Consider the following 15,506-nt stretch of genomic DNA (forward strand, 5'->3'; position numbering starts at 1 on the left):
TCTGGAGAAGCATTCAGTCTTTTTAAAGGAAATGGGAGATGAGAATTTTCATGCACAACAATCTCTCATTTGTGCAGTCAGTTTAATGAGGAAGTGCTCTAACAGAGGAAGGATGCATCTTATACACTTGTGTGCTGCTTCTTCAGTTTTACAACTAAAGCTTCCGAGAACACTGTGAACGGTTCGACTTTAAGTGGTGAGGTCATTTTTAATGCTGTTAATTTTAATTTGAAATGTAGATTTCTTTACTGGCATGACACATTTAATTACTACCAAAGCATATAGAAATGTTGTAAAGAATTTATAATGCTCACGCAATGTTCTTTTTCTGTGCAGATCTGTGTAATGCATGTTTAAAATGCAGATCATTTCAAGTTGTACACTCCTCTCTATGTTAATATGCAATATTTTGCGTACAGGTACGTATTACATGTTTTACAGTTGCATTTATGTTTAAATATTTTCTATTAAATGTGATTAAAATAAATACACATTCTACACATCACACTCCTCAACCATCACTTCTGTGTGTGAAATACTTGTACATGTGACGTTTCTGTAGCTTCACACATGCACATGTACTGAGCACTAACAGCAACTGTTATTTTAAGATATGAGATTTCCTGTGTTAGGTTTTCATCTCTCTCCGTCATGTTTATGTGTAATGTAGTTGTCATCCATCCATTAAAGAATATTACACATTAAATAACTTCTTAGCATTCTTTATTTTTACCGTACATCTCGATACACTGGCAAACAATCAGTGCTCAAGGGAGCAGCCACATGTGTCAGGGGGGTCGTCACATTCTCAAGTCAAAAAAAAAAAAAAAGGTCACATGTTGTCCACATATGCGCACAATGAACTCTTGCACATTTTTAGTATACGACAGTCAGTATTATAATGTACCATAAAAGGGAAATAATAATAATAATAGAAAACAACATAATACAACATAAATGATGAGAACATAACTCAACACCCCCACTTGTTCTCATCATCTTAAGCCATGTATAATGACATCACAAATATTTAGTTCCCAAACAGAAAACATTTGAACTTTAGAATTTTAATTTTTGACACAGATTTTGTCAAAACATCTGCCACCATGTCTTCTGTAGGGCAGTACACAATATGTATTTTTCCCTCATTGACAGCATCACGGATAAAGTGATATTTCACATCAATGTGCTTCGATCTAGATCTATTCACTGGGTTTCTACTCAATGCAATGGCCCCCTGATTATCACCATACATTGTGGTGCAAGTGTAGACACTATTATCCATGCCATTTAACAGTTGAGTTAAGTACATGCTTTCCTGAGTAGTGTTTGCTAGACCAATGTATTCAGCTTCGCAGGTCGACAGTGCCACTGTCGGCTGTTTCTTAGACTTCCATGAAATAACAGGGCCTTGTTTTGTCAGGCTGAAACAGTATCCTGAAGTGCTGCGTCTATCTTTTTCTGAAGATGCCCAGTCAGAATCACTGAATGCTATTAGACTTAAAGTCTTGTCTGTTTTCTTGAAACAAAGCTCGTAGTCAGCTGTACCTTTTAGGTATCTCAGGACATGTTTAGCAGCTACTAAGTCATGTGTTTTAGGTTTTGCAAGGGTTTGTGACAGTTTACTGACTATCCAGCTAATGTCTGGTCTGGTACAGGTCATTGCATAAATCAAGCTTCCAACGAGTTCACAGTATTCTTTGGGGTTCTCAATCTCATTGATGTTTTCTCCCTTATTCTTATCACATTCCACTTTTAATTCACTTGGGGTAGCTTTTGGTTTACAGTTTGACATTCCAAACTTTTCAAGCATTTTGAGAATGTACCTTTTCTGATTCATTTTAATTTCTCCCTCTTTTTGTTCAAACTGAATTCCCAAAAAATAAGATATTTTCCCCAGATCCTTCATGTTAAATTTGGACTTCATTTTTTCTTTAAAACTGTTGAGCTGATCTTCACTGCTTGCTGCAATTATCAAATCATCTACCCAGATGATCACTATGATTGTCTCATTTTCAATCTGCTTTCTATACACACAGTGATCAGACTGATTTCTCTCAAAGTTGTTTTGTTCAAGATGATCATTTAAAAGTTTGTACCAGTTCCTTCCAGACTGTTTTAGACCATACAGAGATTTCTTTAGTTTGTATACTAACTTGTCTCCTATGTCAGATGTTTCTTCAAAACCCTCTGGTTGTTCTAAGTATATGTCTTCCTCTATTGGGGCATGTAGATATGCTGTTTTGACGTCCATCTGATGGACAAAAAAGTCATTCTGAGCAGCTATCTGCATTAATGCCCGTACAGAGGTGAGATTTGCTGTAGGAGCAAATGTCTCATGGTAGTCTATGCCTTCAGTTTGGTTGTATCCTTTTGCAACATACCTAGCCTTGAAGATTTTTCCTCTTTCTGCATTTTCTTTAAGGGCATATACCCATCTTCCCCCTACTGTCTTTCTGCCCTCTGGTAGAGTAGTGAATTCAAATGTGTCATTTTCTTTAAGTGAGTCCATCTCTTCCTTCATAGCATGTTCCCATCCGGGAGCATCAGGTGACATAAGGGCTTCTCTATAGGTTTGGGGAACTCCACACACTGCCCTGTAACAATAATCGACACTCACATTGGTTACATCGTCTTTAAAGTCTGTCAGGTAGTCTTGTAAATACTTTGGGGCTCTCTTTTCTCTTTTCGAGTGATACTGTTTTTGACTATCAGTGTCTGTTGGACCTGTACTGTTTTTGTTGTTTTCTGTGTCTACTTTTTCCATAGTTCCATCATGTTCTGACACTTCTGTATTGTCTGTATCTATACTCTCCATTTTTTCACCTAGTACCTGCTTCTCTGTGCTCTCCTCACTTTGTGGGGTATCACCACCGTTCACATTATTCTGTGTCCTATCTCTGTAGCTTTGGATTTCCAAGTAATCTTCATCGGTTTGTGTCTGTTGTTCAACACTGTTCTTCCTAATGAATTTCACCAATCTATGTTTTGACACATTTCCTGTCTGTGGATTGTATACCAGATAAGCTGGGCTATTCTTACTATACCCCACAAATATTCCCTTCTCACATCTAGGGTCCAATTTCTTTTGATTGTGTTTGTATGCATAGCATTCTGATCCAAAAACCCACATTTTAGAAAGATCTGGCTTTCTTCCTGTCAATATGAAATGTGGAGTATTCTTAATTCTGTCATTATAGCATCTGTTTCGGATATGAGTAGCAGTTTGGACAGCATAAGGCCACAGAACCTTTGGTAATCCCTTCTCTATTAGAAGACACCTTCCCATTTCAAAAATGGTTCGCCATTGTCTCTCAGCTGTACCATTTTGATGAGGAGAGTATGGGGATGATGTATCATGTCTTATACCCTTTTCTCGTAAAAGTGACTGAAATGCATTGCCTGTGTATTCTGTACCATTGTCTGATCTGATGCATTTGACTCTACCGTATGGTGCACAGTCTGCTAGGAACTTCTCTGTCGCTAGAGTAGTGTCACTCTTATTCTTAAGGAAGTAAACAGATATTGCCCCTGAAAAATCATCTGTGAATGAAATCGCATACTTATATCCATCTTGAGAAGTTGGTTCAATAGGACCTGCTAAATCAGTGTGTACTAACTCTAGGGCCTCGACAGCTTTTGTGTCAGTTTTTCTACTTCTGCTGTTGATGAACTTTCCCTCAGTACAGACGTCACAATCTAGTTTGGTATTACCTGTGATTTTCATACCCTCAACCACTTCAGGTAATTTCAACACATCACTAACATTACAATGTCCCATTATCTCATGCCATGTTTTAACATCACAAGTTAAACTCACTTTGTCCCTGGACATCATATCAGTAACTGATGTATCAACACAGTGTTTGTTGTTATTTACCGTTTTCAGATAGTACAGTCTCTCATGCTCTTCTATGCGGAACACAGCTCCATCCTTGCTTATCAGTTCATTCTGTCCTTCTTGGAAGATCACCCTGGCACCATCTGTTGTAGCAGCTTGAACGGAGATGATGCTTTGTGGATATGATGGTATGAACAAGGCCTTCTTTAGAGTGATCCTGACGCATTTTCCTTCCACATCCAGCAGTAACACCTCTGCGTCGCCCCGCTTTAATGCCACGTTGTTCATCCTGGCTCCATCCGCAAGTTCCATGTAGTGTGACTTTGGGTCGAAACTCTCATCAAATCTCGTGAAATCTTTCTTCTCTGTTAAGATGTGGGATGTTGCTCCACAGTCTACCATTAGTCCATTTTTCGTAATATTGTCTGGAAGAAATGTTTGACTGACTTTGAAAACAAATGTTTGTTCTTTTTCACGCTCCTCTTGTTTTTCTGCAGCTTGTTTCGCTTCGTCTTTGTGCCCGTCTTTTCTCCGGCGACATGTCTCATCACTGTGTGTTGAACTTCTATGGTAGCTGCACCACTTGGGTACCCCCTTTTGGCGGCAATCACGTGCAAGATGACCGCGGTTTCCACATCCATAGCAGGTCACGGATGCTATGTTTACTTTCATCACATTGTCAGTTTTGGGTTTATCATCAAATTTTTCTGTCTCTTCATAACTTCTCAGTTTGCTTTTAAACTGGGTGAAAGTCAATTCTTCACTACTCTGTGTAGTATGGATAGCGAAAGGCTTGTAGGAATCTGGCAGGCCCTTTAGGATCATCGCTATTATCAGTCCGTCACTTATTACTTCTTTTGCGTTTCTTAGGGAAGTCACCGCTTTCTCAGCTCGGATAATGTAGTCTGTCACCGTCTCGTTAGATTCCTTCTTTAACGAAGTTAGTTCAGTGTATAGGGCGATAATTCTCGGCTTACCCTGACTGGCGTAGTGACTTCGAAGTATTTCCAGAGCTTTCCTGCCGTCATCAGCCGCCTCTCGCATCACCAGTGACAAGCTTTTATCGTCGAGAAACTGGATTAGTTCAGCGTAGCACTCCTCATTCTTTTCCTCGTCTATATCCTCGGTAGACAGTATTGTTTCCTTTAAACCCATTAATCTCAGATGACCAAGAAATTTTACTTCCCATAGTTCGTAGTTATTCTCGTCTCCGTCGAAGACTAGTCTCTGCCATTTTCCTCCTGAAACGTTAGCATTGGCGCGCCTGGGCCCATAACCTGTTAGGTTTTCATCTCTCTCCGTCATGTTTATGTATAATGTAGTTGTCATCCATCCATTAAAGAATATTACACATTAAATAACTTCTTAGCATTCTTTATTTTTACCGTACATCTCGATACACTGGCAAACAATCAGTGCTCAAGGGAGCAGCCACATGTGTCAGGGGGGTCGTCACATTCTCAAGTCAAAAAAAAAAAAAAAGGTCACATGTTGTCCACATATGCGCACAATGAACTCTTGCACATTTTTAGTATACGACAGTCAGTATTATAATGTACCATAAAAGGGAAATAATAATAATAATAGAAAACAACATAATACAACATAAATGATGAGAACATAACTCAACATCCTGTGCTCAGGGATTTCATCACATTCTTCTGTTGTTCAAGGCAATGGAAACAACGACTGGAGCATCACCTTCAATCCGCAAGAAATTACTGCAGTTCCAGGATCGTGTGCTCTGATTTCATGTACATTCACCTATCCAGACAAAGCAAAACCTATTGATAACGTTCAGTGGATGATGTGTCAAAATGGTCAATGTAGGAAAAGCATTTTCAAGAGCAAAGTGAAAACAAAATGAAAACATATTGGACGAGAAAGAAACGGAAACAGAACAGATTAAGATGCTTGAACCTGATCTGACCAAAAACAACTGCAGCTTCATCATGAAAGACATGAAAGCAGAAAATGCAAAGGAATATGCCTTCAGACTGGAGGGGCAGAATTCACAGAGAAACACATATTATCCCAGAGTTAAAATCATCATTCAAGGTAATGCTTGCTTGTGTTTGGCAAAGTTAAAAGCTCCTGCTTTATACTCTGATGTTCTCTTTCAGTTCTCAGTTATTTCTGAGGGATGTTCAGCTCACTGCACACTTATGATGTTATGATTTCATAATCTCAGAAGAGGAACTATGTTGGATATAATTTCATAAAGAAAGAAACTTAAACACATCTATGTGCCAATCACACTGCTATGAGCCATTATCTTCCACTTATGCATTTCATTTTCATATGATCTGAATCTGTCTTGAAAAGCTATGTCTACATTATGTTATTGGTGTCTGTTTGCAGACGAGCCTATAATGGGTATTCCTCTTCTCAGTGACGGAGTGGAGGCCAGTCTCACATGTTCAGCTCCTTTTCCTTGCCCTGAAACGCCTCCTGAAATAACATGGTGGATCAAGACAACAAAAGAAAATATCACCAATCTAAAGGAAGCCAACATCACCCTGATCACCCCCAAAAGCCTTTTCCTCTCAACTTTGCCCTTAACTCCAACCTCCAAACTGCACAATGCCACTGTGGGATGTGACGTGAGCTATGGAGACCAAACCATCAGAGCCAGTAGGACCCTAGAAGTCATGTGTGAGTACAAGTATACATTTTTAACTAAAGTCATGATTCTTTAACAATTCCTTAAAACAAAAATACAGTTGAGAAGACCGTAGGCGTCCCTATTGAGAACAACCGTCTTCCGTCTTCACCATTGATCAATGAGTAGAGCTAGAATAATTGATTTCTTGCATACTGAGGGTCAATATGGTGTCAAAACCAATGCAGTTGCTGTTTTTCAGACGTACAGACTCTTCGGATTCTGGGTAATGCCACAGTGATGGAAGGTGACACTCTTCACCTGAACTGCACTGTTGAGAGTCACCCACCATCCTCTGATCCTGTGTGGAGTTTCAGTGGAGCCGCAGATAACATCAGGAACTACACATCTGCAGAAAATCTCACGATTACCAATGTGAGAAAGGAGCATGCTGGGAAATACATCTGTGAGATGACATATAGGAATGAGACTTTGAAAGCATCCATCACTATCAATGTAATTCGTAAGTAGAAACAGATTCCATAAATGTTTATAACCTGCCACAGGCTTACACCATAATTCACTTATATATGCAAAGACATATGTAAGAAATTCCAAACTGAAACAATTTGTGTCTTAAATTCAAGGTAAAGAAGCTTCTCAAATGCAAGTGGACATGATGTCCATGATAATAGGATTTCTGTATGGAATATCAGTTTCAGCAGTCATCTTCTCTGTGGTTTTGGGCTGTCATGAGTCTTGGCAAAGGTACAGAAATGCTTAAAATACATACATTTTGTTGCACTTTTTGCATAGTTCAAACAATTCACATGAAGGTGTTCAGATTGATTTGTTTAGATGGAATTCTTGATGTGAAAGCATGTGAACAATGTTGTCCACAATCGTGGATGATAATAGTATATTTTACTCTATTTGCTTTTATTCTTTCTCCAACAGAGTCAAGACAGATGAAGTGATGGGCACAAACACAGACACTGTAGCTATACTGGAGGTTTTTTATGACCAAGAAGGACATCAGAAAGAATGAAGTTAATTATTAAAAAAAATCTCAAAGAGTGTCCCTTATGTTCGATTTAACTTATAGTAAAATCTGGAGGTTACTGCTATTTCATTTGATATGTTTTTATCATTTAGTGTATATTTTATACTTTTTACAAGAACAGAAACTTCATCCTATCTGAGCTTATTTGTCTGTAGGATTAAAAATATACACTATATTAAATAAAACAATATGAATTGAACATTTTTGTTTTCTTCTTGCGCCGATGTATTTAGAGTATTTTGTGTATTTATTGTAATTTTATTTTTTACAATTAAACTGTGAATTACTTCAAAGGGTTTCTGAAATTTAATTTCATCCTTTCCGTGTTTTAAAGGATGTAAGTATAACTAGCACATTTTATCCACCAGGCAAATTATTCATACATATGAGAAACTGTGAACATGGAATTCATTTTTATTTTTATTTTTTGATAAGTGAGTAAAATTGTAGGCCTATTAGGTATAATATTAAGAATAAATGTGTGCATGTTGTAGATTCATTTAAATTGATTTCATTGAGTTTTTAAAACAGCTGAGACCCAATTTAGGAGTTTTTCCTCTACATGTCTGAAAAAGGACTCAACTGTTGTATTCATATTCATCTGTAGATTATTAAACCTTTAGTCAAGTGCATTATCCTCAGAGTGTGCATCACTTAAATATCTCAACTGCCCTTCTGTGATCTCCTTTTAAAGTAGACATTTAGTAGTCTTTTATTGTTTATTTACCATTTTTCTAGTTTATTTTTCCCAATCTAACTTCAAATTTGCTTAAATAAATACTGTGATTGTTTATTTGAAGGGATCTCAGTCAGTTATTATTATTTTTTATTACATGGCTCTGTGAAATACTTTGATCATCAATCGTGCATTCCAATGGTATGTTATTCCAAGATAACAACCGCCAATGTTGAATAACACACCAATCATCCGGGTACTACGAGTTATCTGGACCGGTACTTATATGCTTAAGTTGAAATGGAAGTGGAACATGTTGGTAAAAAAACATACATTTACACACAAACTGAACAGCAAACGCAACTTTCGGACACCATCGTATTTTCCCAGCTCGACTAACTGTCACTGATTGGAAAGCACAGGATTGTGGGATATCAAAAGTAGCGAAGGATACATGTATACTGCCTTCAAAAATATATCAGATGAAGGTATCTCAGGAGACAGGAAGTGAAACTAACATTAGATTTCGACGTGCCTTGATGCCTTCCTGCCTTAAAATGTGTCCTCCGAAGGCAGCATTTTCCAGGTTTCGGACGCAGCCAATGTATGGAAAAAGTGTTGAAAGTGGCTCTGCATTTCAAAAGGCCGTACGCATCTTGAACTGCGAGAAGGCACTTTCGACACTTTTGCCACGGAAGGCGATAGGCTGGAACTTTACAATGTAAAGTTTTAAATATGGATATTTTTCTTACGCAAACTCATCGATTAACTTCAGAAGTCTTTATTAACTGTTGTTGGATAAGTGTGTCTGTGTAGTGCAGTGGTGTGTATTATTAGTTTTGGTGTATTCTCGCGGTGTGTGTGGGAGTTAGCATTTGTTTGGTCATTGCCACGTTGTGAGTGAGCGTTTGTTGGGGGCGTGGCCAGCGAGGTATTAAAAGCCTCGTGTGTTTGCTTCCACTTTGTAGCATTTGGGCTAGAGGTGAAGCATTGATTGACTGATAGACAACTACTCTGTAAGTGTTTGTAACTTTTCTCATTTGATTGTTTGTTCATTTGTTGTTGGATAGGTGGCCTTAACTACTATGTACTAACATTTTAATGAATCATTTGATACAATGCACTTATTGTGTACATATATGTTTTTACGTTGTACTTACATTTAAAAAAATACCTGCATGTAATTACATCTGTAAACCCTTAAACTGACCCATACCACCACACTTGTCCCTAACTCTATCCGTATCCCACCTCAATATCAGCAAAGGTGTTTTGCAATACAATTTGAACACAGTAAGTATATTGTACTTACTTTTTGATGTAAGTACATAGTACTTAAGGCCACCTAATATAAAGTGGGGCCGGTGAATTTGTATAAAAGGCACAGTTATAAAAAACGAGGAAACTGTGTATTGTGTCAGAGGGTGTTTAGAGAGGTCCCTTTATAATTGGCTGTGATACTGTAAAATTTTGAACCCGAGTGCCCACCCTAAGAGCCTAAGTACGTCACTTCTGAGAGGGAAGAGTGTGCTACAAACAGAAATCAACAGATCACATTTTTGCAAAGCGAATAACTTATTAATAATATTTAAAGTTAACTTGTTACATTTCCATTAGACCAACACTGAATTTCCTTTATCTCTTCCAAATAAGCTCATCCTGCATCTTTGGTCAATACATTTAAATCAATCTTTAGTTAATTAAAATGTCATGCACAACAATCCCTCATTTGTGCAGTCAGTTTAATGAGGAAGTGCTCTAACAGAGGAAGGATGCATCTTGTACACTTGTGTGCTGCTTCGTCAGTTTTACAACTAAAGCTTCCGAGAACACTGTGAACGGTTCGACTTTAAGTGGTGAGGTCATTTTTAATGCTGTTAATTTTAATTTGAAATGTAGTTTTCTTCACTGGCATGACACATTTAATTACTACCAAAGCATATAGAAATGTTGTAAAGAATTTATAATGCTCACGCAATGTTCTTTTTCTGTGCAGATCTGTGTAATGCATGTTTAAAATGCAGATCATTTCAAGTTGTACACTCCTCTCTATGTTAATATGCAATATTTTGCGTACAGGTACGTATTACATGTTTTACAGTTGCATTTATGTTTAAATATTTTCTATTAAATGTGATTAAAATAAATACAAAATTCTACACATCACACTCCTCAACCATCACTTCTGTGTGTGAAATACTTGTACATGTGACGTTTCTGTAGCTTCATACATGGAAATGTACTGAGCACTAACAGCAACTGTTATTTTAAGATATGAGATTTCCTGTGCTTAGGGATTTCATCACATTCTTCTGTTGTTCAAGGCAATGGAAACAACGACTGGAGCATCACCTTCAATCCGCAAGAAATTACTGCAGTTCCAGGATCGTGTGCTCTGATTTCATGTACATTCACCTATCCAAACAAAGCAAAACCTATTGATAACGTTCAGTGGATGATGTGTCAAAATGGTCAATGTAGGAAAAGCATTTTCAACAGCAGAGTAAGTAAACAAAATGAAAACAAATTGGACGAGAAAGAAACGGAAACAGAACAGATTAAGATGCTTGAACCTGATCTGACCAAAAACAACTGCAGCTTCATCATGAAAGACATGAAAGCAGAAAATGCAAAGGAATATGCCTTCAGACTGGAGGGGCAGAATTCACAGAGAAACACATATAAACCCAGAGTTAAAATCATCATTCAAGGTAATGCTTGCTTGTGTTTGGCAAAGTTAAAAGCTCCTGCTTTATACTCTGATGTTCTCTTTCAGTTCTCAGTTATTTCGGAGGGATGTTCAGCTCACTGCACACTTATGATGTTATGATTTCATAATCTCAGAAGGGGAACTATGTTGGATATCATTTCTTAAAGAAAGAAACTTAAACACATCTATGTGCCAATCACACTGCTATGAGCCATTCTCTTCCTCTTATGCATTTCATTTTCATATGATCTGAATCTGTCCTGAAAGAATGACTCAGTTATCTACACTGTGGAAATCCGCAATGTCTACATTATGTTGTGTGTGTCTGTTTGCAGACGAGCCTATAATGGGTATTCCTCCTCTCAGTGACGGAGTGGAGGCCAGTCTCACATGTTCAGCTCCTTTTCCTTGCCCTGAAACGCCTCCTGAAATAACATGGTGGATCAAGACAACAGAAGAAAATATCACCAATCTAAAGGAATCCAACATCACCCTGATCACCCCCAAAAGCCTTTTCCTCTCAACTTTGCCCTTAACTCCAACCTCCAAACTGCACAATGCCACTGTGGGATGTGACGTGAGCTATGGAGACAAAACCATCAGAGCCAGTAGGACCCTAGAAGTCATGTGTGAGTACAAGTATACATTTTTAACTAAAGTCATGATTCTTTAACAATTCCTTAAAACAAAAATACAGTTGAGAAGAGCGTAGGCATCCCCATTGAGAACAACCGTCTTCCGTCTTCACCATTGATCAATGAGTAGAGCTAGAATAATTGATTTCTTGCATACTGAGGGTCAATATGGTGTCAAAACCAATGCAGTTGTTCTTTTTCAGACGTACAGACTCTTCGGATTCTGGGTAATGCCACAGTGATGGAAGGTGACACTCTTCACCTGAACTGCACTGTTGAGAGTCACCCACCATCCTCTGATCCTGTGTGGAGTTTCAGTGGAGCCGCAGATAACATCAGGAACTACACGTCTGCAGAAAATCTCACGATTACCAATGTGAGAAAGGAGCATGCTGGGAAATACATCTGTGAGATGACATATAGGAACGAGACTTTGAATGCATCCATCACTATCAATGTAATTCGTAAGTAGAAACAGATTCCATAAATGTGATAACTTGTCACAGGCTTACACCATTACAGATTACGAAATGACAGCATGTCAGCAGCTGTTGAAATACTGAATTGTGACACATCTTGGAAAGTTCATTGCATGTTTGCAAGGTGCTGCAGCCCTACAGTCTGAATATATGTCTTTCCTAATTATAATATCAAACATTTATCACATGCTAGGTGACACAAATGAATTCACTCCTGGAGGTGGAAACTTGCTTGGGAAAGATGATCTGCTGAATTCCACCAAAAAAGCTACAGGTAACACTAAGTGGTTTCCACACTGTATGTTTATTTCAGGAGGATTATGATTTAGCCGATTAGAACATGTTCCTGGATTGACATCTTTGCTGAAATCAACATTCCTCTCAATCAATCAGAATTTACAAGTAGGTTCCGAGTGTGGGTTAAATTTAGCATTTCAAGAATCTTACTCTCACCTCAGAACAATTGACAATTTCTTATATATACACATACATATAACAATTCTATGTTTTTACATTTCAGTTTTGGAAAGTATAATGGAAAAATTGGACATCTCACACATACTCACATTTGTGGCAGGAATGGCATGTTCGGCAATCATTTTCTCAATAATGTTGTGTTGTTGGGTGTCTTGGCACAGGTAGGTCTGCTATTTACTTAAAAGTCCATCAAACATTATTTGTTCTAGTAATATATAGCATTTAGAACATTTCTGACTGTCAGCACTGTCAGCTTCAAGTCTCATTCCCTAAATATATTTTCTTATCAGAGGCAAAAAACACAAAGTGCCAACAGAAAATCCAAACACCGATGTTAATTTAGAGGTAAGGAAAAACAAAAATGTATTTTTTTTTGCTGTTGGTTTTTTATTATTATTTATTTATTTACTATTTTTATTTATTTTTAAGTTTAACTATCACAGACACCTTAATCTTGAAAAATGTATGTCAAAATGTAACTCTGGAGGATTGCATTACTTACTCAACTTTTTATGAAATGAAAATTGTGTCATCATTTACTCAGCCTCATGTTGTTGATTTTCTGTTTCTCATGGAAAAACATGCAGTTGCTTCAAAAATAGTCCAAGCATCATTATTGCTTTGGGCAAACTATATAAACTGAATCTCAATTTCAAACTCAGTCTTCAAAATCTGATATTTCAAGACAACGATGGGTCTCACATTTGTGTAGAAGTATAATGTAATTAGTAACACACACACACACACACACACACACACACACACACACACACACACACACACACACGCACGCACGCACGCATGCACACATGCACACATGTCGTGTTTCCATGTTTTATGGGGACTTTCCATAGGCGTAATGGATTTCATACTGTACAAACTGTACATTGTATCCCCTTACACTGCCCCTGCCCCTAAACCTACCCATCACAGGAAACATTCTGCATTTTTACTTTCTCAAAAAAACTCCTTCTGTGTGATTTATAAGATGTTTTCCTCATGGGGATCTAAAAATGTCCCCACAAGGACAAGGATTTCGGATATTGCCATCTAATGTAGGGATTACCAGGCTGCACACACACACACACACACACACACACACACACACACACACACACACACACACACACACACACACACACACAATGTCATTCAGAAACACATCAACACATTGAAATCATTCAAATGATAATATCCCAAAATTATAACCTGACAAGCCAGACCCACATCAAGATGTTTGGTCTGGAAACTCACCATTGACAGGTCCGAGGGGCGGGATAAACGTCGTCTTTCAAACTCCCTCTGTACCCAATTGGATAGCGCTACATGTGTGATAGCGCTACACCCAACCAGAGCGACGTGAAGCGGAGTTCATTGATAGATTAAACTTTCGCCGTATCCGGTCGACAAAACTCCGAACACATCCTCCCTTTTTAATAATGACTTCTGTGCCGTTCTTTGTTCTTTTCTCAGAGAAAAGCTTAACTCCAAGTCTTCCAGATTCGCGGTCAAAGCTGATTGATTCGAAAGACGGCCGTTCGTACTGTGTTTACTAGGAGCACGCAAGCGCAATTCGGCCGTCATTATGTTAAGCCCCGCCCACCTACTCTATACATGATGTGATTGGCCCGTCCAGAGTTTGTTTTTTACAGCTCAGAAGTGTATTGAGAGTTACTAGACGACACTCTCGGCAGATTAGATTTGCTGCCACTAGGGTGTGTCTAGATTTCTAGACTATCAAAATTACACAGAGTCCTCAGAGGTGGACTGTTAATGGAAGGACAGAAATATTGTATATATTCATTTATATTCTGAAGATGAACGACACAAGGCCGAGTAAATGGGGGGGGGGGTCACTTTTAAAAGTTAAAAATAAAAAGTTTTGTATGTATCAGACAGTGCAGACAGACATAGCTCAGAATGGAACCAATGAACAAACACCTCTTCAAGGTCAGCTTGATGGGGGAACCCCAAACACAGCAGCACCAACAGATGGAGCACAGGAAGATGAAGCAGCCGAGATGGAACCAGGAGAGGTCGACTACGCCAGCATCGACTACTCCCTTCTAAAGAACAGATCGCCTGAAGAGGGAGAGAGAGAACATGCAGACACAGACTATGCTGAGATCAAGAAGGCCAGCAGAGGAAGGCCATCCCTTCAGGATGGAGATGACCAGATTAAAACACCCAACCAGACACAGATGGAAGTAGAGGAGGAACTTTATTCTAATTCTCTAAAGCTAAGAATCTAAAGAGTCTTAAAAGGATAGTTCACCCAAAAATGAAAATTAGCCCATGATTTACACACCCTCAAGCCATTCTAGGTGTATATGACATTCTTCTGTCCGATGACCTTCTGAAGTGAAGTGTCACGTTTGTGTAAGAAAAATATCCATATTTAAACCTTTAGAGTAAAATAACCAACTTCCGGTGATCAACGGTACACAAGTCGACTTGCGCTAAAAGAGTAACCCCTGATGTGATGTACAGGAGCATAGTTATTTTAGTCTACAAAGTTTTAAATATGCATATTTTTCTTACACAAACACATCACTTTGCTTCAGAAGGCCTTTATTAACCTCCGGAGCCGTGTGGAGCAGATATATGATTGAATAGATGCACTTTTATGGACTTCGAAACCTAACCATTATAAAGCTTTTTATTTTTTTAAATAACCCTGATTGTATTCGTCTGAAAGAAGAATGTCATATACACCTAGGATGACTTGAGGGTGAGTAAATCATGGGTTAATTTTCATTTTCGGGTCAGATGTTTAAGAAAATAAATAATGTATTACTTTTGAGCTTTTATCCCTTATGTCTATCAAAAATGTTTGGTGATTTCAGCACAATACAGCATGTTTCATTAGATAAGTTTTTTTATATATAAAATTGTGAGAAAAAAAATAATATGTATATAATATGTATTTAATTTCTTTCTATAATTTTTTTGCATTAGGTTTTAAATATATATATTTAAGGATGTTTCTGAGCTACCTAAATCTGCAAATATGTTTTAGTAAA

The 15,506-nt window shown here is 38.0% G+C and overlaps 2 protein-coding genes across 4 annotated transcripts; one reads left to right on the forward strand and one right to left on the reverse strand.

Moving 5' to 3' along the window:
• Positions 1–118: 118 nt before the first annotated feature.
• Positions 119–15,506, forward strand: si:dkey-24p1.7 (sialic acid-binding Ig-like lectin 14). 3 transcript variants are annotated; one of them, XM_067450234.1, is made up of 11 exons: positions 119–196; positions 337–419; positions 5,515–5,693; positions 5,725–5,899; positions 6,203–6,496; positions 6,706–6,966; positions 11,731–11,991; positions 12,200–12,280; positions 12,527–12,644; positions 12,774–12,828; positions 14,379–15,506. In XM_067450234.1, exons 2-11 carry the CDS (start codon positions 350–352, stop codon positions 14,733–14,735), a joined length of 1,851 nt encoding a protein of 616 aa, XP_067306335.1. In that variant the 5' UTR covers positions 119–196; positions 337–349; the 3' UTR covers positions 14,736–15,506. The 3 variants fall into 3 exon arrangements, with proteins under 3 accessions (XP_067306335.1, XP_067306334.1, XP_067306333.1); XM_067450233.1 differs by lacking the exons at positions 119–196; positions 337–419; positions 5,515–5,693; ... (1 more) ...; positions 6,203–6,496; positions 6,706–6,966 and adding exons at positions 9,175–9,198; positions 9,920–10,038; positions 10,179–10,261; positions 10,507–10,893; positions 11,228–11,521 and having other exon boundaries at positions 14,379–15,500; XM_067450232.1 differs by lacking the exons at positions 119–196; positions 337–419; positions 5,515–5,693; ... (1 more) ...; positions 6,203–6,496; positions 6,706–6,966 and adding exons at positions 9,656–10,038; positions 10,179–10,261; positions 10,507–10,893; positions 11,228–11,521 and having other exon boundaries at positions 14,379–15,500.
• Positions 1,798–5,165, reverse strand: LOC137085059 (uncharacterized). Its single transcript, XM_067451622.1, has 2 exons — positions 3,881–5,165; positions 1,798–2,597 (listed from the first exon to the last, which is right to left on the reverse strand). The coding sequence occupies exons 1-2, from the start codon at positions 5,144–5,146 to the stop codon at positions 2,568–2,570; spliced, it is 1,296 nt and encodes a 431-aa protein (XP_067307723.1). The 5' UTR covers positions 5,147–5,165; the 3' UTR covers positions 1,798–2,567.

This window comes from Pseudorasbora parva, chromosome 8 (assembly GCF_024679245.1).
Source record: "Pseudorasbora parva isolate DD20220531a chromosome 8, ASM2467924v1, whole genome shotgun sequence".
In the NCBI taxonomy this organism is placed as follows: Eukaryota; Metazoa; Chordata; class Actinopteri; order Cypriniformes; family Gobionidae; genus Pseudorasbora; species Pseudorasbora parva.